The 26,311-nt window shown below is 32.7% G+C and overlaps 1 protein-coding gene across 6 annotated transcripts in view; it reads left to right on the top strand.

Moving 5' to 3' along the window:
* The window catches only part of LOC106478637 (synaptogenesis protein syg-2-like), a 263,962-nt gene that overhangs the window by 182,773 nt on the left and 54,878 nt on the right, over positions 1-26,311 (top strand). For all 6 annotated transcript variants that reach the window (XM_022382272.1, XM_022382270.1, XM_022382268.1 and 3 more), the window contains exons 2-5: positions 695-1,030; positions 2,900-3,010; positions 12,598-12,801; positions 20,600-20,893. In XM_022382272.1, coding sequence (XP_022237980.1) covers positions 695-1,030; positions 2,900-3,010; positions 12,598-12,801; positions 20,600-20,893 — 945 coding nt within the window. The remainder of the gene's footprint in view (positions 1-694; positions 1,031-2,899; positions 3,011-12,597; positions 12,802-20,599; positions 20,894-26,311) is intronic.

The raw sequence follows: 26,311 nt of genomic DNA on the forward strand, positions 1-26,311 counted from the left end.
TTTACCGATATCCCTTTACATATGTTTAATCTAACATCTTCTGAGTTTCTAATCAAACTCCTGTCTTCTCTATTGATTGTATGTTTTAATAGTGTATTTACTAACTCTTTATAATTTTTTATATTGTGTTCTTTCGACGTCTCATATCACATGTAATGATAATAACCTCAAAACTGGGATCACCTTTACCCGTACTGCATATATTTTTATCTGTATTTTGTCGACATTTAAAATATTTACAATGATAGCTTATATTTAAATATACAACTCTCATTGATCACACTTACATTTGAACACTCATTTCTTTATATCCTTATAAATATCAAACTTTCTTGTTTGTTTGTTTGTAATGAAGCATAAAGCTACATAATGGGCTATCTGCGCTCTGCCCACGGGTATCGAAACCCGGTTTCTAGCGTTGTAAGTCCGCAGACATACCGCTTTGCCACTGGGGGGGGGGGTGTCTTGTTTCTAGCTAATATTTTTAGGTGACTATACAATTTCCTGAATGCTGAGATTAGCAACACACGTTTTCTTGCTATATGAGTACCGCTCAGAAGTCTTCAACCTTGGACTATTCTATCAGACTGTAGTTTATTGTGTTGAAAATGTTGGTTGATTTCTTTACATTGTTAACCTAAGAAGACTTCCAAAACGATATTAATAGATTCTTATTTCTTTTGTTTTATTATAGCCTCTATCCTGTACACTGCTGTAGTTGGGGGGAAAGTAGCCCTACCATGTGACATATCCTCCCCAGCTGCTGACGATTCTGCTGCTCTAATTCTTTGGTATAGGGGAGAATCAGCTCAACCAATCTACACACTCGACGCTCGAAGAGGTAAAATCAAGCAAGCTCGACAATCTGTTAGCTCTCAGCTAGAAAACAGGGCCTACTTCAACATGATTAACAGACCTGCCTTTCTGCAGCTAGACCCCGTGAGGCTAGACGATGCTGGAGAATACAGATGTCGTGTAGATTTTCACAAAGCTCGAACTATAAACACGATTATCACCTTAAAAGTCATTGGTAAGAATGCTTTAAGCAAAGTTTCAGATTTGTCTTTTTCGCAAAAGGACTTCAAGCCAGTGTCTGCTTATCTGTTATTTTGTTATCATTATTCTTGTAAAACAATACTAATAATTTAACGTTTTCCAAACATTTATTTACGAAAGAAAATATTTCAATGAAAAACAAGTATTTTATGGAATATAGAAGGTCGAGTACGTTATAATAAAGCGATTTTTAATACGCATATCAGCTATTCATGTTACAACCACAGTCAATATCAAGTCTCGGTGGAATGGAATGTACCAAAACTACATTTTTATATTGGTTTTCGTAGGTAGTGTGATGCCACCTCAAATTGATAACTTTTAGGAAGAGAATATAACAACACTTTTCAACGTAAAATATTCCTACACTAAGATCAGGGATTTAGAACTTACAAGACTAGAATATCCCTTGTTCTTAATGGTATTGAAAAACAAAATAATATGGCTCAATGTGGCGCACCAGGACCATCCAGAAAGGGATCTGCAACAATTCTTCCCCCAACTGTGGTAAATAAAAGATAGCGCCTAAGGATTTTTGCTCGATCTGACTATTGAAACGGTAAAAATATAGTCCTGGTACACCAGATCAATTACGGAAAGCAAGCAGGGAAGAGTAGTATGCTTTGTACATGACAGTCTTACGATGGAAACTTTTGCAACGGCATATACATTGCAAGGCTACTGTCGAGATCACAATCATGACCTGTAACTGCATGATGAGATTCCAAAATAATTTTAGTATAACGTACTCGACCTCTATTTATCGTAATATGGTTATCTCATAGTAAGTTTTAACAAATATATTTCCTTGAATGAATATAGATTTTTTTTTCAAAATTTGTATGCTCTGAATTTTGTATACTTTCTTAAAAACATCTTATTCATTGTTACATTATTCAATAGTATTTTTAAATGTTCTAAAACAACATTATGAATATTGTTTCTTCTTTTTAAAGTTATAACTAAACATTAGTTTAATAAAAAAAAGCATGAAACTGTAATATTATAAGATCATTTTAATTTGCATTGTTTGGAGGCACTTTTAGCTAAAAGTCGTGATTGAAAATCAAGATATGCAGAGAAAGTTCATACATAAAATCCCATACAATTAATTTAATATATCCTAAATCATCATTTAAATACCTCATCTATTTTATTGCAAAAAGTGGTAATGGGGCGGGTTCCAATTAATTAGAAGAAAAGGAAAGCGTTGTAATAAATAAAGTCTGCCTTTTTTTTCCCACTGAATCTCAATCATGGAGAATGCTGCCAGGAACTTATATATAAGGATTTTTCGTTTTTCGAAAACTATGAAATTTTTAGTGGTAGTTCAGTGTATTCCTTTTCAAATTGCTTCAGGCTTAAACGATTCGCTGTTCGCCGAACCGGATATATGAAGGAGTTTCATTTTATTCAACATATATATTCTGAAAGGTAAATCAGCACAAAAAATTATTGTATCTTTAAAGTGTTAGATGATCAGATATTTTTCTATTATTGAAAATGTGAATGAATGTCATCGTTTTTTATCTGTTTTGAAAAGCCTCTTGGAATGCGATGTTTCTGATATTGCATGCCGGCGCATGACAGATTTCGCAGTTTACACTTCACCAAAAACACTACATATTTTGATGACCTATTCTTTTTATATTCCAAAAACATGGAAAGAGAGTAAATGCTTGTCATCGCTGGTATATTCAGGCAGTAAATATATCATATTCCTTTTACTGCTAAAGGGCATGATCATTAAATTGAATAGTTATTTTTAAGGGTATAGAGGTGCAAAATAAGGATAAAATGTGTTAGTCGATAAAAAAATTGCTAATTTGTTTTTTTTCTTTAGTTCCACCTGGAGATCCTTTAGTGCTCAACGAAAAAGGAAAAGAGCTCAAAGGGATGGTAGGCCCTTTTAATGAAGGTGAAACCATCAAACTCTTATGTAAATCCACCGGAGGTAAATAAATTGTTCATTTTTAACTATATTTTCTAATTACATATTTTTGATTTATTCTCGTGTTATAAATAACAGAACAGATATTTTAGTTTTTGTTTTTTAACACAGAAAGAGAGGAAAGAGTAATACAGCTACACATCATAGTATAGATTAATTTTAAATAACCTAAAAAAAAAGACGCAGCACGCTCAGGGCAAACAAAGAGTAGGGCTCCTGCTAAAGTGTAGAGACAGTACAACGATCTCTGGATTCTAATTTCATGCACCCCAATGGCACAGCCTTATATATATATATATATACGGACTTACAACGCTAGAAACCGGGTTTCGATACCCATGAGGGGTAGAGCACAGATAGCCCAATGTGTAGCTTTGTGCTTTCTTTAAACAAACAAATATAATTTCATAAAACTAACTGCGTATTTGTAAAGCTCTACCGAAAAAAAGAAATATTAAAAGACAAATTCCCCTTTAAAAATAACTCTTAAAATTATTCTTACTATTTTCGTAATAAAATAGTTCCATTTTTAGCCGCCATTTAACAAGTGAATATACTGAATTAATAAAGCCCCCCGGTAGCAGAGCGGTATGTCTGCGGACTTATGATACTAGAAACGGGGTTTCGATACCCGTGTTGGGCAGAGCACAGATAGCCGTGTGTGTATCTTTGTGCTTAATTAGTATCAGATAATAAAAATGATTATTACTACTTAATTTCAACATATTCTTCTTTTAATTATTATTTCGCTTTCATTTACTAAAGCTTGGGTGAAAATAACAAAAAAGCAATGACTGAGGAACAACAAATATCGAACATATGTACTTTAGATATTTGGTTCAGTATAACCATTATCACTTAGGAGTGTTTTAAAATTTTGGAAGTAGTTTAAACGATACAATTCTAATAGAGATTAAATTTTATGTCTTCTAACATTCTCGGTTATTCTGCCTTGTTAGAAAAGTTTAGATATTTTAAGTCAAAATACAAAACAGGGATACTCTTCACCATGTCTAGTATATCGATTTATGTACACAAACATATTTTATAGGTAAGAGTCAGAAAAGTGTAGTCAATGTGTTACTTGTCAAATTAACGGAGACATTGGTAGAAATCTGTAGAAATTTGAGTCTGATCATTGGCTTATTGTCTTTCACATAGGTTTTTAAGGAAGAAGGTGATTTGTATTAATTTTAATTTATTTTTTATGATTGTACTTTGACTTATATTTAGTCTGCTGTATAACTTGATATTATCATATTTCTACATCTATTTATTTACGATCTTAACAATATTTGGTGTAGAATTATTCTGTTGCCATATATATTATAAAAACTACTCTAATACTGTAAATTGCATCGTAAGAATCTAGGCGAAAGTTCAACACTTATAACAGTGATGACAAAACATCGACACCAGAACAAAGATATCAAGAATGAAACTCGAAAACTAAAACTGTCGCTTACAACTAGCTTCAAAATAATAATATTTATAAAAAAAATTCAAATAAAATAGATTCGCTATTGTGCCATTTAATGCATACATAAAACAAAAAAAATAATAATAAAAAGTATATAATTTGTCAATAAAATACAAAAGATATGTTTCTTAAAAGAAAATATATGCAACAATAGCTCTTAAAAGCGATGGGGATATCCCTTCTGTCAGATATAATCTGAAAAACACAGATGAACAGCAAAACTTCTTGCAAGGAAAATCAAATAATGGTTATGTACTGGGTGCTTTAACCCACAACGTCCCAAAACTTACTACCAGCCGGTTGTGGGCGTAGTAATTACCCATTAAAAAGATGTTAAAGTTAGCATCGTAGTACTTTTTTGTCATTAAAAACCACGCTTAATTTCTACATTTGTAGAACATCCAACCTCTACTCGTAGACAATTGTTACAAGATAACAAGAACTATAAATACCTTACCTTATCTAAACTTGTTCAGTAATAAGATAGTTCATGGATAAAGACGATTCGATAACATAGGTGAGTGAATAATAAAAAAATGAAAGTTCTGAAAGGTGTCAAATATGCAGCAAAAGCCACGTTTCTAAACAAACTTCTTGCTCTTTTAAGGAAGACGTTATAGATCTAGTTTATGGAAAACAGGATATTGTCAATTTAGAATAGACGATTTTCTTCGATCTTATGAATTTTTATTTTATGAACCTCATTTTTAAGTCACGTTAAATCTTCTTTGTACCTTTAATATCCGATGTCAGTTACTGAAAATAACTAAGACTCGGGTCGCGGGTTCGAATCCCAGACCCACCAAACATGCCCATCATTTCAGCCGTGAGGGCGTTATAATGTTACGGTCAATCCCACTATTCGTTGGTAAAAGAGAAGCCCAAGAGTTGGCGGTGGGTGGTGATGACTAGCTACCTTCTCTCTAGTCTTGCACTGCTAAATTAGGGACGGCTAGCGCAGATATCCCTCGTGTAGCTTTTCGCGAAATTCAAAAACGAAACAAAAGCAAATAACTAAATTTTTATTACAGGTTTACTAATAAATTAAAGTTATATATTACCGCAGGTTATGCACTTTAGCATATATTTGACTTTCTAAAGATTACACGACAGTCATGTTCATTTTTAACACCTAAAAGTATGTTTTTCTTTGTTTAATTTCGCGCAAAGCTACTTGAGAGCTGTCTGTTGTAGCCGTCCCGAATTTTGAGGTGATGGACTAGATAGAAAGCAACTAGTCAATATAACGCACTGTCAACGCTTTAGTTACTATTTAGCAACGAATAACGCCCCCACCGTTCAAAAGACGAGCACGTTCGGCGACGGGCAACACCCAAAGAAAAAGCAATCGTTATATAAAACCCTACCTTGGAGGATATTTAGAAAAACAAATCAGGCAAATAGGTCGAACACAAACAGCGCCGCACATACAGGGCAGTAAATAAATATTATATATTGTTATATAAATTTAAAAATATATAATGAAAAAGTCTAGAATTTTCAAACTCTACAACGAAAATAAAACGTAATATAAATTACTTCAAATGAAATCATGCTTATTTTGATGCTCACCACATGTAAAACCTATCTTAAGCTGCTAACAAATGCGTGCTAGATGGTTTGTATTATTGCTTAACATTACACACCTAGACGCAGAGTTTAACATAGCAGGAACTATATTGATCACGGAGGAGTCAATGTGTATTACTTCGCTTTGAAATTTCAAGAATAAAGTACACTTTTATGATAACTAATTATATACCTGGACTTGTTCCTTTTTTATTATTGTTATTCATACAAGCATGCGACTGTTCTGGAAGCTGGGATGCCAACGTCAACAGATAAATTATTACTTATCGTCCCTACTAGTCCACTTATACTCATTTGTCTCATTTTCATTTTATTTTGTAATCATCCTCTTTTGCTCTTTTGTTTCATTAGAAGCAGTAACATTCCCTTCCACAAATGACAGAAGATGGTGGTTAGTAATTCTAGATTTGGAACATTGTGATGTTCAACACCAGTACCTTCTACAAATTCACTTACTAGATTACATTTCACATTTGCCCTTGTTTTATTTGTTTTCCTCTTATGACTCCTAGTGGCTCACCGGTAAGTCTGCAGAATTAAAACGCTAAAAATCGGGTTCAGGTACCAGTGGTGGGCAAAGTACAGATAGCTAGCTCTTTATGTAACTTTTTGCTCAATAACTACCTGGTATGTGCAATACTTTTTATTGCTGTTCTAGATTCCTGAAATGATAATTTTCAATCAGTCAACTATATTGATTAACAGATAATTACACCACATTGAAGATAAGCAAATTAGAATACGTTGCTAACTGCATGGGGTTCAGATACATATCCGCGTGTAAGATAGGTTTACCATTATAATGCGCATTCTTCCCAATTATGTATACTGCATAATATGTTCACTTTTAGCATTTTGGAATACTATTTCTTTATAAAAAGCATTTTGTGGATTGCTCCTACTCTATTATATGAAAGTTAATTGCTGATACTTTACACTGTGATTGGCTGTCATTCGACTAATAAGACAGTGTCACACCAGCATGATTCTTATAAAAGCACATTCAACTACAGGGACACTCAGTAGAGCGCTTACCTCTGCCACATAGCGTTGGTCATATTTGGCCCTCAAAACATACGAAAATATGTCCGTCGTTGTTAACAGAATACGGACGATTTTTGAGAGGACAATTAGGAATAATTTTCCATATGTCCACCAAAGTTCATCAAAATCCGATCATTTGTTACTGAGTTATAGATCAAAAATTATGTGAAAAATCGGTCTCCATGTTAGCAGTAAGGATTTTTTGTAATTTGGTAACTTTGCTGCGACCTTGACCCTCCAGAAACTAACCACTTCTGAGTTGGGTCATAGTCCAAATGTTTTCGAGAAATCCTGCTGACAAACACACACACACACACACACACACACACATGGGTGAAAATAAAAATCTGTCCCTTAGGTATCGAAAGTAATTATACTTCCAGAAACAGTTTGTTGAATGAACTCATGCTCTCCAACAAAAATACCAGATGGTAAACATGTAGTTATTAAAATTGAACCTATTGAAGGTTACTACATGCGACAGATTGAGGACAAATTCTTTTTCAGTAGGAGATGTATGAACGCTCTGACAAGAGTATGCGAATCCACTATAGTGTATAATGAAAGCGATTGAAAGACAAAGCAACAACTATTAAAAAGTGATTTTAAATAATTCAATGTATGCTCTTTAGGTGATACCTGATAATTCTGTAGAGATCTTGTCAGTGACCCCCAGTTACTTGTTGGGCAGGGATTCCTCTTCCAGCATATAGCGAGTGATCCTAAGCACGAACCATGTGAGGATAAAGAGGCTAATAAAACACTCACAACCATGGTTTGCCTTGTACGAGGTTCTGTTATGAGTACTATTAAGGTTGCATGGGCTTATATGAAAATTGAGAAGATCAAGTGGCAACCAAATAATTTGACTAGAATTGTGAAGAGTAACATAATAATTAGAGTCATTTTCATAAATAAGTAATCATTTATCTTTCTTAGATAAAAAATAAAAAGTTTGTAGCGACAGATTAACTTAAGCCTAAATTTAATATCATTTGGTTTAACGACACCTTTTCGTAATTAGATATTGTAAGAGAAATCCTTTAATATCGTCTTATTTATTTATTACTTCAATTACCTAGATATCAAATTATAACTATTGCAATTTTTTCTAGATTTTTCGTCTCATAACTAAGTAATCTTCTTTAGTTGGATTTATATAATCAAAATCATCCCTAATTTAAGAATGACCATTGAATATTCGTCAGAATTTGGCTTATTTTGTTTTCGATCTGGGATGTGTATTGAATAAATTCAGTGCAATATAATCCAATTCACTCGTATCAACCTTGCACTTAGAATTAATTGTAATTTCGTGCGAATTCGTTTTTAACATTATGAGTTTCACCAAGACTGAAGAAGATCCGAACAACAAAAGTGAACCTCGGAAATTAACTGATTAAATCTTGTTTGTAGAATAATCTAATTTCGTTAATAGCAATCTCACACTAATTCACAATGAGCCTCACATACCAATGTAATTTTGTTCTGGTGCATTATCCATTAATGTGAAAATTACTTTTCCTTCGAATAAGTATTGATACGGTGATGTTATTGTCTCTGCTTGAAAATTAATCGATCAGCAAGAGAGTTGTCGTAATTTCTATTATAGACAGTCATTTGAATTCTTGGATCAATCAAAGAAAGGCTTTTACTCAAATGACAAGACTCTCTTTTGATTCGAAGAAAAACTAATATTAAAAAGGTTTAAGATCTGAGATTAGGCTTGAGTTGAATGAAATATTCAATAGACAGAAATATAATCTCTTTCGGCTTCGCTTTGTAAATTTTAATTACACAAAACAAGACCAGTCGATTGATCGTGAAGTGTTTGTTTTCTGTAGAAGGACGTGATAAATAAAGACGTATATGTTAGTTTGAAAAACATTTATCGTCACTCTGTTATGTTGCTTGAATTAATTTTAATAATCATTGTTTTTTTAATCGTATCTTGGTCACTCGTCAATAATATTTGTAAAGAAGGCGAGAAGGATCTAATTATGCATGAATGAAGCCGCAAAACATATTCCAAAGTGTTTTAATATGCAAATTTAGATAATTTTGCGGACATTTTATTGCCCTATTTACTTCTTATAAATTGAAGTTTGAATATTTAAAATATGTCTGTTTTGGTTTCAGTAATTTGAAACCAAGTAGCGAAGTGATTAATAAATTTATATTCATTGAAACTGTACATATAGATATATATATTATAATTGCACGATATATAACCTTTAAAATACTTTATAATATCATAGTTACAACAAAACAAATCAAATTTTATAATGTCAATCATCTCTACCTCTTCAGTTCATTTTATACAAAGCAGACTAATAGGCGGTTATGTAATCTGAAATTAAAATACTCTAAATTGCTCATAAACTGTGAGTGGACTTCAAAGAAGACGTTTGGAATTAGAAAATTGAAGCCAGCCAGCCACAGTAAAACTTGGCTTCCAGTGATCCAAAGTATGGTTAACAGAATATGAATCCTATTCCAACTCAATGTCACAGTTCCTCAAATAGGTGTACATCCACCATTCATAAAACATGAAGAGGGCCACTTTGTCAATTATTGTTCAGCACATTCATAGGACACATGATCCAAGTCTAAGTTAAATGTTCACAGTCGAAACAAGACACTGTGTCAGAGTATAGATTATTAGAAATAGACTTCACAAGGTTATCCAGTATCACAGAAACCTAATGAGATGCACTTTGCTTACATCAAGGAAAATCCAGCTCACCTTCAATTGTGTCAAGAACAAGTTCAGTGGATGTGTTGAATAGTGTTATTTTTATACATGAGATGCACTTCCACTGGCCACTAGGTTGTGAATAGGAACATCATATATATGTTAGCGATGGAAGCTTAGGTGTAACAGAAATAAGTAGTTGCGAGCATACCAACTCTTACATCCTATGGATTGGTACCACTAATGCCACACTTTATAAAGCTCATATCTTACAACTATTTGTGCGCTATATGTTAGCGCGATTTGTCTTGTCCTCAGTGTAATGTAACACCTGACCACATGGTGCTAAACTAGTCGAAATATTCTTTGAAGAAGAGGGTGTTGATAATAAAGTGCATCCTTACTGAACTTTATTTTCATCTAGTATATAGTAGATGCTGGGAGACATACGTTGTCAAGTAATATCAGAAATTAATTATACCCTGAAAACAAGCTTTTCAAAAAGAATTATTGAGTATATCTCAAGGAATAACAACAGTTTGGTTTTAAGTATGAAATAGCAGTGCTCAGCTCTCCTTGTTCATTGTGATGAGCAAACGCTGTTAAAATGAAATATCTTATGCTTTGAAAATGTTGTGATATCTCGCAGAGCAGAGAAGCTAATCTCATTAATAACTAGAAATTCTCTGACTTCGGGCTTTGATGTATATTTCCTCTCGAGCAGCAACACCCAGGTAGCAGAGAAAGATACAAGATACGACTTTGCACAAATCGCAGATATTTTGTAACAGTCTTACAATTTACAAACACTAAACAGTGCACTATACAATAAAGTTCGAGAGCGTGTGTATGAGTGTATATAACTGATAAGGCGAAATGAAAATTTTATTGAATGAGCTGTTATCAGTTCAGGGTATTCTTCGCTTGTAATATAAACTAGACTTTGGATTAATAGTAAAAGAAAAAACTCAAGTTACATTAACTGCAAAGTGAACAATAAATCTACTGAAATTGTGTTAACTTCAAAATAAGTTTAAACCAAAGGTTCAAATGTTATCTCAACACCAAAACCAATTTACAAACTTTATACATTCTTAAACCTCCTTCAAAATACACCGTTCGCTTCGTAAAGTGAAAGTTAAAATTAAAATAAAACAACTGAAACCAAGTTCGGCAAACCTCTAATTCAACTAAATAAAGAACCCTTAGGAACTGTAAGAGCTCCTATTCAAAAATGAAAGTTAAAGTTAAAATGTGATAAGGAAAAACATTAGAAACCAATAAGGTTCTGCTGAATGGATACTTACGGAACACAAAGAAACAAATAACTGCACAAACGGATATTGGACAAATTCTGATTTATCAATAACAACCATTGTCTTACATATGCTAATAAAGTCGCAAGTCGCTAGCACATGAAAGAAAAAAAGTTATTATTAATTCATGTTAGATTAGCTAGCCAAAGCGATGTAGACCAAGGGTGAGTCCATTCGTAATTATTCTGATTCGCAGACAAGAATAACTCAACTCATTAAATAAATGCAACGTTTTTCTTCCTGTAAAAGTAGAACCCTACTAGCTACATAGAGAAAGTTCAAGTTAGTAAATCAGTTGAGCGCTTCTCTGAGTCCAAATGAGTAATTACGAAAATAATATAATTTGAAAATTTTACTTTTTAACAAAAATGTTGGAAAACACATAATACATTGTTTATTTGTAATTAAGCACAAAGCTACATAATGGGCTATCTGTGCTTTGCCTACCACGGGTATCGATACCCGGATTCTAGCGTTGTAAGTCCGCAGACATACCGCTGTGCCACTGGGGGGGGCACACATAATACATGCCCATAGTACAGTGTAATGTTGCCTCCACCAAATTCTGACTTATAAGAAAAGGTTGAATGACCAGACATTTACATTTCAGACTACGTGATGGGTCATAAAATTTCTGATTTGATTTACATAAAATAAACTGAGGAAGGCGATTGGTGTTATTTTTGTAAGAGTGTTTTTTTTTTGCTTTGTCATAAATGAAATATTATACTTTATATTTATCCTTTAATTGCTCTGTGCAGTGTATTTAAATATGTACAAGGAGTGATACTATGAAATTTCCATTTGCTTTGTGAATTGCAGTATAGCATAAAATTCATTCCAAAGAAGATACAAATTAGAAACCTTATTGATAAAAAGAGCGGGAATTACGCATCATATTAAACGGCGTAAAGTTGATGACATTTACGCTCATCACAACTTTTAATTCTCGAGTCCAAACTGTTTACTCTTGTATCTACACACATACAAACACACATATTTATACATTTTTTTGCAAAGCCAAGTTTCACACATAAAAAAAATATTTACTTTCAGCATTGTATCGTTTTTGTACTGAACACTCCAGTTCTTTTTAATCGCATTGCTTACATTTCTACATAAATTGTAGCCCAGAATGCACTAGAATTATTCTACATATTTGTTTTTGCACATGAAAACGTTTTAATGAAGCTTCTTAGGTACTTTTTGTTTCTTTCTGTGGTGCGAATATAGCTTTTGCATTTCTTATATATGTTTTCTTTGGAATGTTGTAATACATACCATATATAGGCAGATGGGTTTCTCAACAAATACGATAAACATATTTTTTTTGTGTCTAAACCTCTTTGCCGAATTCAAGTTAAATTTATATTCAATATTTAATTTTGTATCGTTCTTGATTTTTTCTATATTACTTATGATGGAAAAACATAGATCTAAGATAATTTTATTCCATACTCTGCAGGGAAACCTCGGCCTTCCGTGATTTGGTGGAAAGAAGATATTTTACTCGACGATAGTTACACCTTTAAACCTCACGACGTCGTTGATAATGAATTAACTATCATGAACATAAAACGGAAGGATCTCCTTTCTGAGTTGACGTGCAAAGCCTCAAACAGTAACGTTACTGTTCCCGGCTCAGTTTCTGTTACTCTCGATTTAAACTGTAAGTAACAAAACAGGATGAGTTGTCTTCTTCTAAGAATAGTCACCTCCGCCATCGAAGGTGGACAGAGGTTAAGTTTTCACCCCTGTGTGTGTGTGTTTGTATTTGTCAGCAAGATTTCTAGAAAACGGCTGAATGGATTTGGACGAAAAGTGGTATACATTTGGAATATAAACCAACTTAGAAGTGTTTAGTGTTTTAGGGTCAAGGTCAAATGTTAAGGTCACGAAAATTAAAACAAAACTATCTGTTAACGTGGGGACCGATTTTTCACACTATGTTTGCTCTAAAACTCAATCAAAAATTATCAGATTTTAATGAAATTTGGTGGACGTATGTATGATATTATTCCTCAATGTCCCGTCAAAAATCAAAAATGGTCTAGTTGTTCGATAAAGACGGACATACCGATACATTTTCGTATTTTTTGACAGACGATATGATCAATGTTGCGTCGCGGAGGTATACGCTCTAATAAGTGCCCCTCTAGTTTCATTCTTTAACCATTCAGTTTCCAAAAATACTGTTTATTGAGAATCTATTGTGTTCTAAAAATTAAAAATAAAGAAACGCAATAGAAATAACAGAGAACAATGTTTCTCTCTTTCTCTTGGGTGAGCTATAAAAGTAATGGTTAGGTTCCACTGCATCATTTTGAGTAGACAAAAAAATGGCAGCTGAAATTGTTCAATAGCTGCCTTTCCGCTAGTCTATCAGTTCGAAATTCGACTAAACGCAAGTATCCATTTCAGGAGCCTTACGCAAAAAATTGAAACAAATAAGCGCGCGAATTCTCTTTCTTTCTATTTATTTTTTTGTCAAAGTGAGACCTAACCCTTCATTATTTATGAGTCTGGCGTGAGCTGGTAGTTAATGCGCTTGACGCGCAAAATGTGGGTCACGAGTTCAAATCTCGTCACAGAACATTCTCGCCCTTTTCAGCCGCAGAGGTGTTATAATGTGATAGTCAATCCCCCACTTTTTGTTGATAAAGAGTATCCAAAATTATCTAAACTTACTTTTCAATAGAATAGTAGCCCTCGAGTAGCTTTGCTCGAAATTCGACAAACAATCAAATATGATTTACATTAGTGGGAAAATTATTTTGTATTTCTTAATTTGAAATAGTATGGTAATTTCATGTTTTAAAAATTGTAAACCGTAATCGAATGTTTAATTACTTCTCTTGGAGAATCATTCTTGTGTCAATAAAGCATGTAGGCTCAAAATATCAATTAAGAACAACTATAAAAAATCTTATAACCCGAGTATTTTCGAAAGGTATTTCTTTCTTCAGCAGTGGTTCAAACTGTTTTTCTGATTTCTATATGCTCTAAAATTGCCTTTTAATACTATACAAATGTTACACGTACTGACTTTCCAAATACCTTAATTAAACGTTTAACTAAGTATTGACTTTTATATTACCTTACACGTTTCAAACGTATCGACTTTCCAAATATCTTACAGGGGTAAAAATTACTGACTTTTTTAATGCTTTAAACGCATAAAATGTTTGACTCTTCTAATGCCTTATACACGTGAAAAGTATTGACTTTACTGATACTTTCCAAAAGTCTGAAGTATAGACTTTCCTAATTCTTCACAAGTGTCAAAAATATTGATTATTCCTCATATTTTTACTTGTGTTAGAATGATAGGTTTCCTAATTTTCTACACTTATCAGAAGAGGTGACGTTCCCAATATCTTAAATTGGTCAAAGTTTTAACTTTCAATCAAAGATTTTCTATAAGCAATCTGAACGAAAAGATCGACTTTCTACGAAAGCTAAAGAAGTGAACCTGAATACCATCACGAGGTTGTTATAAGACTGTTACTAATCTAGAATATTGCGTGTTTCATGTTATCGGTCTAAAATATCCTGTGTTTTATGGTCTCATGTCATATCCTTTATACAGTTAATGATATACTTTACTCTTCAAACAAGCTTCTACTTTTGTGCATTAATCTACAAATGTGATATTAGCTTAAATGTGTTATATTTTTATTCAATATTGACTTTTCCAAGTCTAAGTTAGAAATAATTAAAAATGACATAATTAATATAGCAAATCAAAGAACCATCCCACGTGACCTTGGTTCAAAAGCTAAAGTCACAAAGACTTAATGTTTAGCGTGCTCAAAGTGTGAATCTGCCACAAAAACACGGTTCGCATTTTGGAGCTGTGACTGCACTTTAAGAGTGACAAACATATCAAACTATTCAGTCATATAAGAGTAGCCGAAGAGATGGCAGCGGATGTTGTTGGTTGGCTGCTTTCCCTCTAGTCTATTATCTCAAGATTGGGTACTGTCTATATTTGCACGAAAATTCTAAATAAGCAAACATTCTATGATAATATTCTACATATTCCCTACTTAAGATGTAGGCCATTTTGAAAATGGTTCATGGATTCAGTCATTGATTTTTGCTATGTTCTTCAATTGTAAAATAATTTTCTTAAATACAATCGCCAGCTTCTGTTGTTTTTTTGTTTTGTTTGTTGTTAAGCGCAATTTACACAATGGGCTACGTGTGCTGTGGCCACCGCTAGTATCGAAACCCAAATTTAGCATTATAATTCATCAGACATACTTCTAAGCCATCTGGGGACAGTAGTTTCTGTCAAGCATTTAGTCTTTCTATGAAGCTACATATCGATGTATTTTAGAAATTCCTTTCATCATCATTAAATACGTATATGTATTGTGCAAATAAATACTCATTTTGTGTAATTTCAATGATGGAAAGACAGCTTGTACATAAAATTGAATATTCAGAAAACTTAGAAAATATTTATTAAATTTAAATAATAATTCTAGATTTATAATTATTTGCACTTATGTATCTGTGGCTAAGACGGTTTTTATCTATTACTAGTTTTAAATAATAGCTTAAGATACAAGCTGTATTTTAGAATTATTACTCGTTTGCATTGTTTTTGGTCAGAAGACACTACAGTAACATAAAAGTCGTTGAAAAGTTATGGTCTTATAGATTTTTTCAAATTAATAAACATTGATATTATATTGTAGTAATTTCGGTTAAATAACAAAAGAATATCTAGATCTAGTAAGACGGTTAAAGTTTTAACAGTGTAAATTAGACTTAGTAAGTGTAACGGTACTTTAGGCCCAGCTTTAATTAAACTTAATGGTAAATTATGAAGTAGGTTAATACATTGATTTATTAGATAAATACAATCTAAAGGCTAGTGTATTGTCTCCTCGTGTTTTCAGGATGAATTTTTTACTTGAACTCAGATCCATTAGTTTAAATCCAGCGTATATTTATAGGAAGGTTATAATAATACATTGTATTATTAACATTACGTATACATCAAATTAAAGACTAGTCATTGTCACTTCAAATAAAGTTCTATTTCTAAGTTCTATATAAGTAAAGATAAACTTAATTACCTTAGTGTGAAGACAAAGTAGTGATATAAAACTAATATAATTGGTTCACAAACATGAGGCTTAAAAGTAACAGTGTTGACAATAGGCTACTGGTATTTCGTATTGAGTATTTATTTCTAAGCTATAAATATAAATATAATGGTTAAGACTAGTGTAGGAATTAAGCGTTCACAATTTGTTAGGTGTAATTGGGTGCAATGATTGGGTTTTATTTGGGAACCCGGGACAGGCGTGTACTTTTAAGGAAATTAATAATGAACATGTGCAATTTGTATGTAGAGTTTGTAGGTTGGAAGAGAAGTTGGAGTCTAATTAAAGTAAAGTCGATAGATAAATAAAAGTGTAGGCTGTGTGAAATGGCAGTAGCATTTGAAGGGGAGATTAAACTTTTACATGCAAGGAATACATCAGCTAACAATGACTTTCATGAAGCTAGAAAGAATACTATTAGGGTTAAAAGTAGTGGATATAATTGTAATGAGCCTATTCTACTGAGCAACAGATTTCAGCCCTTGGCTTCAGCAGACGAGGAACTATTGGAGGGAAGGAAAACAAAAGGGACAGAGAAGGATATGGATGATAAACTTAAGGAGGTTATAGTTATAGGTGATTCCTTGATAAGGCATGTGGATAGGATAGTCTGTGGGGTAAATAGGAAGAAAATAATTAGATTATGCTACCCAGGGTCAAAGGTGGAGGATATAACTAACAGAGCTAGAGATGTAATAAATGGAGATAACAGAGATGCAGGTTTTATTGCGCACGTAGGGACTAATGACGTAGGAAAAGATATGTTAGAGGAGCTAATTAATAAGTACAAGGGGGTTGATAAAGGCATTTAAAGGAAAAGGGCCATAACATAATTTTGTGAGGGATACTGTCCATAATTAAATATGGGGATGAAGTTATAAGTTGATCAATAGGGCTAAATGCTAAGTTTAGTATGTTCGTTTGTTTTGAATTTCGCGCAAAGCTACACGAGGGCTATCTGCGCTGGCCGTCTCTAATTTAGCAATGTAAGACTAGAGGGACGGCAGCTAGTCATCACCACCCACCGCCAACTCTTAGACTATTCTTTTACCAACGAATAGTGGGACTGACCGTCACATTATACCGCCCCCACGGTTGAAAGGGCGAGCATGTTTGATAGGACGAGGATTCGAGCCCGTGACCCACAGATCGAGCGCTATAGCCACTTGGCAATGCCGTGCCAGTTTAGTATGTAAGGATGAGCAGATTGGCTGTTTGAACTTGTGGGATCAGTTCAATGAAAGAAGGGATCTTTTTGGAATGGATAGTATGCTTACAAATAAGATAGAGAATGACTTGTTTGCTTAGGCTATTAACTCAGCTGTAAGGGAAGTTTGTTTTAAACGAGGAGTAGACAGTGGGGAGGTCCAGGATAAACTAAATTTAAAAAATAAGAGGCAGAGAAAAGTTTGGCATAGGAAATAAGTATAGAAGTAGTTACAAGGGTAGGCTTAATTGTAACTATTGTAATGCTAGAATTATGAGAAATAAAATAAATGACCTTAGAGCACTGGTAGGAATGGAGGATTTTGATATAATGAGAATAACTGAAGCTTGGTTAAGCACAGATGATTTTGATGACAGAAATTTATTTTAAATACAAGGTTACAGGCTACTTAATAGGGTCAGGGTACTAAACAGAAGGGGAGGGGTGGCTTTATATGTAAACTGTGAGTTACATCCTATTGACGTTGAAGATATCACAGATAATAGCAAGGAGATTTAATCCATTTGGGGTTTTGTTAGTGGATATAAACTAAAAAGTCGTTTAGTGGAAACTTGTTACAAACCATCAGATAATACTGATGAAATTAGTGAGAAACTGTACAATGAGATTAGGATTTCGGCTGTTAATGAATTCATAATTATGGGTGATTTTAATTTCAGGCATATAGCTTGGGAAATGCTAGAGTCAAACCATAAGGGAGAAAAGTTCTTGGAAACTGTTCAGGGTGGCTTTTTTCACCAGTTTGTTAAGGAACCAACTATAGGAAATGCTATTTTAGACTTATTGTTAACTTCAAATACAGAAATGATTGAGAGAGTGGAAATTGGAGAACATCTGGGTGCAAGTGATCATTGCTCTATTAGGTTAAATGTTTTGTTCCATTTGGAGATAAAGAAAAATGATACTTTCGTTACAAATTTTTAAATAGCAAATTTTGAAGGGATTTGGCAAGAATTATCTGTTATGAACTCGGCAGCTGAATTATTTGTAGACACTGATCAGATGTGGAAAATGTTTAAATGTTCAAGATAAATATATTCCTTGTAGAAATAAAAGGGTAGCTGCAAGTAAAAACCCAGGTTGACTCACAAAAAGTATAAGAGATAAAATTAAAGAAAAACATCACAAATTTAAGAAATTTAAATTGACTGGTATGACAGGAGATTTAGAAGATAATAGAAGATCGAGAAAGGTGGTGAAACAGGAAAATAGAACATCATAAAGGTTGGCTGAAAATGTAAAAAAAAATAACAGTATTTCTTTAAGTACATTAAGGGTAACAAAATGTTGGGATGGGGTAGGGCCTTTGAGGAATGATAAAGGAAGGCTGGTATCTCATGATAATGAGATTGCTAAGTTATTTAATTTTGCTTTTTCTTTAGTTTTAATAACGAAGATTTAAGCAGTATTCCACATCTTGAACAGTGGGTAGGTGGAATCAAGATCGAATAAGTTGACTGAATTAATTCTGAGCTTGTTAATAAAAAATTTGGAAGCTTAAAGAATGATAAGGTTCCTGGGCCAGATAATATTTCCCCAAGGGTTTTGAAGGAGGTTAAAGATTGACTATGTGAGCCACTTGCTACTATTTTTGTAAGTCCTTGAATAGTGGGCAGGTACCAGAAGATTAGGAATTAGCTAATGATAAAAATACTCCCCGTAATTATAGGCTCAATAGTCTTACATCAGTTATTGGAAAAGTTTAGGAAAGTCTGATAAAAGATGCTTTGCAAAGCCATTTAACAAAGTTTAGAATTTTATTGGACCATCAAGATGGTTTCACTAAGGGAAAATATTGCCTTACAAATTTTTTAACATTCTTTGAAAAGATTACTGCTTATGTAGATGAGGATAAGGGTGTAAATTTAGTGTATCTGGATTTTCAGAAAGCATTTGACAAGGTACCATATAAAAGGCTTGTACAAATTACCTCTTTTGGTGTGTGGGATAAGTTATCTAATTGGATAGAAGAGTGGCTAGATAGAAGAAAGCAGAGGGTTGTTACAAATTAAGTTCAGCCAAACTGAATTATTGTTACAAGTGGGTTACGCCAAGCTCAATCTTAGGACCTTTGCTCTTTCTAATTTACATCATTGACATAGATGAAGGAATGGTCAACAAATTATTTAAGTCTGCAGATGATATTAAGGTCTTGGGTGTTGCTAGCTGTGAAGAGGATGCTGATTATTTACAGAAGGATTTAGATCATTTAGTCAGTTGGGCAAATAAATGGCAAGTGAATTTTAATTATAATAAATGCAAGATAATGCATGTGGGTTATAATTTGAATTATAAGAACAATTTGGATGGGAACAACTTTAACATTGTCATGAAGGAAAGAGATCTTGTTGTAATATTTAATTAGTCTCTTAAGCCATCCAAGCAGTGTGCTGTTTCTAGTAGTAGGGCAAATAGGAATTTAGAGTGTTTCTACAGAAATAATGAATACAAGTTTAAAGAGGATATAATTTCTTTGTATATGTCACTGATTATGCCACTTTTGGAGTACTCTGTCCAGCCTTGGGCTCCTTACCATAGGAAGAACATTGAACTGTTGGAAAGGGTTCAGAAGAGGGTTACTAGAATGGTACCTGAGATGGAGAGGTTACCATACAAGGAGAGATTGAAATCTTTCAAGTTATTTTCTCTTCAAAAAATAAGAGTTAGAGGGGATCTGATTGGAGTGTTTATTATTGTAAAGGGAATTGATAGTGTTGATTTATCATCTTTTTTCATACGTAACAGTGAAAATAGTAGGACTAGGGGACATAAATATTTATTTTGTCACGGTAGGAGTCATCTTCAGCTAAGACAGTCTTATTTTTCTAACAGGGTGGTCGGCCTTTGGAATGGATTGCCTTCGAATATTGTGGAGGCAGTAAATTTACATGAGTTTAAGGGAAAGCTTGATAAGTGAATGAACGATAAGAGCTGGCTTTATGATTTTTTTTTATTAATAGTTTTAATTTAGTTTAGAGGATGTGGCAGCCTGGATGGACCAATATGTTCCATGTTGTCCTAAAACATTATGTTATGTTTATATCGAATTCACTTCTCCATACTTTCTTCGTTATTAATTCGATTAAATTAATTTCTTCTATCCTCACTTTTATTTTTAGTGAAGCCTAAAAGGGTAAAGATTCAGTCCGCAATACGCCCTTTTTCTGCCGAAGAAGAAGTAGAGCTTCGTTGTTCTTCAAGTGGATCCCGGCCTTCAGCCTACATCACTTGGTGGAAAGGAAACGAGCAGCTTCAGCAAACAAAGCTCAACGTCGATAACACCGGGCTAGAAACTAGTATCCTTACATTCACACCGTCCATTACTGACGATGGAAAATACCTTTCCTGCAGAGCCGACAATCCACTCATTCCCAACAGTGCTGTAGAGGACGGTTGGAAGCTGGAAGTCTATTGTAAGTTGTTATTAGAAAATAATATTTTTTCCACATACATTTTTCTGATAATGAGCAATATAATCCTAAATTATTTCCCATGAAAATATCATCATTACTGACATCTTTTAATCTAGCAAAATGTGGAACTGACTATACTTTAGCCAAGTAAATGGATAACTTTGTTTAATTCAATACTGTCTGTTTATCATTAGCAAAATCAATAATGAAAGCCTAGGAGCTGACACATAAATCTGAACTTGCGAGTTACAATCAAGAAACGTTTAACGATTTTCCAATCTCAGTTGTTGTGCAAAATGTAATATGATTTGATGATCAGATTCTTTAACATATTCCTCAAATTAACGGCAAATATAGAACTGTGTTATTTACTGCCATTTATTTACTTATCATCTAAGTTGCAGCGTGAAGTCTCATATTTATAATATAAGTATATTGTATATTTTAATTTTGGCGAAATTTTATGTACAAAGTGATGATGAGTGTTTACCACATTGGTATAATGTATTGAACATTTTTACTCAATAAGAACAAACAAATAAGTGGTCAATATTTAGATTTCTGATCAATATAAGATAATATAATGTATATATATTTACTGATAAGAGACAATTTATCTTTCATGCGAAAGCTCTTTCGCTAGACAATTTTGTACTGAGAAGCATATAAGCAATATGTTACCAGTCAAAACCAGAGTGAGCTTTTAATTACTCTTACCAAATGTTGCACTTTGATGACGTACAAAGGTTGAGTGGGTTATCTTAAAACGATTTTGGAGCCTTAGCACATTTTTAATCCATGCCTTCACGTCCAGTAATACTTTCCATTGCAAAAGGCTTCTTTGTAAGAATATCATATTCACATCTCATCAGTCCTCCCTGTTTTGTTCAATAAGCCATCTAGTATATAAGGGCGATAGTTCCCACCGCCCGCTTAAACAATTTGATCGCACAGAAATCCATAGGTGACTTGACCAGTATGTCTTCGTATGGGAAAGTAATATATTTTTTATTCTCCAGTTATTTGAGCAGATATATTGTGTAAGCAGTTTGTGTCGCTCTTACAAAGAAATCCTTCTTGATTATGTTGCGTACTGTTGCCTGGGGCACGTGGACTGCTTTTTCCACTGACCTTTGGGTTCGTGGATACTCACCTGTTACAAGACGCCGCACTTTGCCTAACGTGACTTATTGCATGTCTTTTTCTAAATTTTCCTGGTGCCCCAAATTGATTGATATAATTTTGTTTTCAAATGTCATTAAGTACAAGGGATATCCTTGATCTTAGCTCAATTTTCTGATTGAGTATACAAATATTTTACGACAGACACAGCTGTTTTATACCTATCCTACAATCGAACAATCACATTACCTAGAAAACGCCAGACAAAGTCAAACTCTAGTTTCCACCGTGACTTTATATCAGCTGCTTGTTACATGACTTGCTGATGTACATATTCAAAATTGTTTTACCATAACGTGCTGAACCCTCTGAATAACCATACTGCATTTATTATAGTTATTAGTTTATTAGCTATTTATTTATTGCTCTCGTTAAGTTAGTACCTTACAGCCATTCCAGTAAAGTGTAATAAAAAGTTTATATAATGTTATTAGTAATCAAGCGAATAGTAGTTTAACAGTGTTTTTTCTAAGCTATATAATTTTAAGGCTTACAATGAAATAATAGCATAGTCTTTATTATATACCCGACTGGTTATGATACAAAAATCAGTTCACTTAGATATTGCAATAGGACATAATATAAACAGCTCATAGTAGTAGAAAACAATAAGAGGATGGAATTACTTGTAGGTAATATTCTATATATCATAAACAACAACAAAAAGGTTATGTTATAGTCATCCGTTAGTAACAATATATTCTAAGGTTTTGCTTTATCACAAGAGGTATGATAGAGGCAATACTTTACAAAGTGTTTTTTCAAGGGGTTGTGTCTAATATGTTTTGAAATAGGGCAGTTTATTGAGGTTGAAACTGACGTATACAAATCACAACATGGTTATAAATGTTTTCTTGTTTTTAAGCATCAGGATAGGAGAATGTGTCAGAAAAATAAAATCTTATTTACTAAAGCTTAAACTTATATACATATCTGTGTATAGAAATATGAATATATTCCTTTAAATTTATTTGAGATTCTGAAATGTTTTTCAACTATGTTTAGTTTTATTCTTCGTTATATTACACCCAAAACGCCATTCATGTGCGTGTGACTGTAAGAAAATCGAATAGATGTTAACGAATTACTACATAAATATGTAAAAGGTAAACAATAAATGCAAAATGTTTGTAGCATTCTATAAATTGCCTTAGAGAAAATGTTTAGTGAGAAACAGTTTTATTTCTAGTTAAAATTAAATTAAATATCGAATACTGATATATTTAATTAAAAATCCAATTACACAGAGAAAGTTCTGCATGATCGTTACTCGGAACATGTTTTTTCTGAACAGTTTACTTTCAATAAGTACAAAAGTTAATACACATTTATTATAATTTGGTGATATTGATTGAACTAACAGTAAATTTCTAAATTCGAATATTTCATTAAATGTTAATAAGTATGGTTATCCAAATGATTTGAACATCATTTTATGAATACGATATATTATATAAAATAGCATTACTTTAATTTACATCAGTAAAGTAGAAAATACAATTGTGAATGCCTATCCTTCTTTAAGTAAGAAATGTGAAATACATACGTTTGAAATCATAATAGAAAACATGGTTTGATTAGAAGCTAACTTAATGGATAAGATTATAAGATACTTATAATCAGCTTCATATGTAACACGCGGTCTAAACTGCCACGTCAAAGACTTCGAGGTTGAGGAATAGCCTTCCATAATTTAGAGTTGCCAATGAGAGGGAGAGTAGCTAGTCAGGAGCACCCACCGCCTACACGGCTATTCTTAGTGAAATAGTTAGATAGACGATTACTCTTATAGCATGCTAACAGCTAAAAGTATGCAGCGAGTTAATTGGCATATCACGAGCTCGAACCTTAAATCTTTCGATCTTCAGCCCAAGATCCCGGTCATAGCTTTTATTAAAAATGTTCATTTGATACTATAACCATTATTGCCAGTTTTATGTGCAGCTTTTCTAGTATTATAATTTTCAGTTTGAGTAAAATTTTATATCGCTTACTGTTAAATATTCAAAGAAATCTTAAAAACCATAATGTAGAAAACATTATGCTCAATTCTTGTAACTAAAAGGTGTACATTAGTAAGAAAATATGCTAGTTTATTACGAATTCGGTAAAAATCTTAGTAACTGAAGATCTCTACTATATTTTGCTTAATTGCTTAAAGATGAAAAAACAATGTTGCTACTAGGTGAAGGAAGTCCAAAAATATGAACAGAAAATTCCCAGCTTCTATCAAAAGTATTTGTTTCAACTAATCCATTTCTAATTTTTATATCTAAATCCGAGAAATATATTCGTGTATCAGATACCTCAGTATTTTGTATTTGTATTCTGAAGGACATATGGAAGCAATAAAGTTATTGCCACTTTTAAAACTTAACCTAATTAAATTGTCTATGTATTTTGTGAATCAAAGTAAATATATCTAACTTTACGACGTATTTAAAAAACAAACTTTGACAAGAATATAGATATAAGTTCGAAGTATTTGGATGATATACCACACAACAACCTGTTTATAAACATTATGTGTAAAAGCAATAGAATTATTATAAATGTAGAAAAAATAATATATTTTTATTTTGTACTATAAAGTATTTTAAACAGATACAGTAATTAATGATTCTATCAATAAATTTAAAACTAATCAGGTCTGCCAAAATAACTTTTATAGAGTCGGAAAATACTATCTTACATCAGTCTATCTGTAAAAACATATTTCCAGTTAAAGCGCTGCTGTCTTTTATTAGCTACAAATATATAATTCATATTGGAAAGCTAATGTATAATTATAGAACCTCTTTAAATGACATAGACCTTCGTAATATAGATAATTTGCATAGTGAGATCACTAATAATTATTTCGCAGATTCTACTGATAGGCATATCATCCCTAATGTGTGAGGGGATCCTCAAAAAAGCTCATATTACAAAATTTGACAATTTGTTTCAGGATACCATATGCTTTCAGCCAAGATGAGTTGATACAAAATCATAATTATCATAGGTGTTTCGATAAAATCATAACTAAACGTATAGATTTCTAATTTTCAGCACTAAATTTTCCACTGATATTTTCATTTATGACTAGTTATAAGCCTATATTATTGACCAGTCAAAAACTGTGAATAAAGTTATTGAATGAAAATTTGCGAACTCATAAGAACTTTTTAATTATAGGCAAGTTATGGTTTATGATCATTTTATCACTGCTTAACTAACTTGTGTAGTAGGACTCAAAACAGCTTTTATTTTATAATATGAAAAGACTTAAACTAATTTTACTTGACTCCGCAGTTTATCATTTTCATATGTATAGTCAACAAATTTGCTAAACTGTCAGTTTATAGTAGAGGGTCACATTGCTAAGTAAAAACAGCAAGTTACAAATATCAGCAACTCCCCTTCTAAGGCTCTGTACTTTGACCAAAGGGCTTGTCTAATTAGCATTTGGTTTAGTGGTGCAAAATATCCACCTAACTAAAATACTACAAACTGACTGTGACCAATGCACTATTCAGATTAAACTGAGTAGTGTGGTGACACTGGACAGTCTCCTCATTATGTGCTCAAGCTAATTTTTTACACTTGTCGTACATGTTATCGTAAGCTGTTCATCATGATTAAAAGCTGTCCTGTTTACCTAGAACTAATGTTTCTGTAACCATATAAGTACAAATAGCTATAAGAAACGTATGTTATTAGTAACATGTCGAACATATGTCAGACCATGTTTCACTTGAAGTAAAATGACATATACAAATTAATTTCATCCGGTTTATAACGTCAATCTTATGATCTGAACTACTCTGAGTAGTACACATACATATATTCATTATAATTTGTGGATGCATGCTTTTCTACTTTTGATTACAGTTGTTACGTATCAGAATTTCAAATAACCCGAAATTGAGTTAAATGATTCTTTAAATTTAGTAATTAAGTTGTACTTTGGATTTATCAGTGAAGTAAAAGCCGATATATAGTCAATTTATGATATTTGCCAACAAGATTTATATAAACATTTTTTTTAAATATAAATATATAGTTTAATACGCAAACAATAACACAATTTAGAATAACAGTTAATACAAATACTGAAGTATATACAAAAAGTTTACAAACTTACAAGCAATATAAAGTCTTCTTTCTAGTTTGGAACTTCCATGAAATCTTATCAAGGGTTCACGATGAGCGAGTTAATTATGAGTTTATGTAGGTACAATTCGCTTAACGGGG

The sequence above is a fragment of the Limulus polyphemus genome, unplaced genomic scaffold (genome assembly GCF_000517525.1).
Source record: "Limulus polyphemus unplaced genomic scaffold, Limulus_polyphemus-2.1.2 Scaffold236, whole genome shotgun sequence".
Taxonomy (NCBI): Eukaryota; Metazoa; Arthropoda; class Merostomata; order Xiphosura; family Limulidae; genus Limulus; species Limulus polyphemus.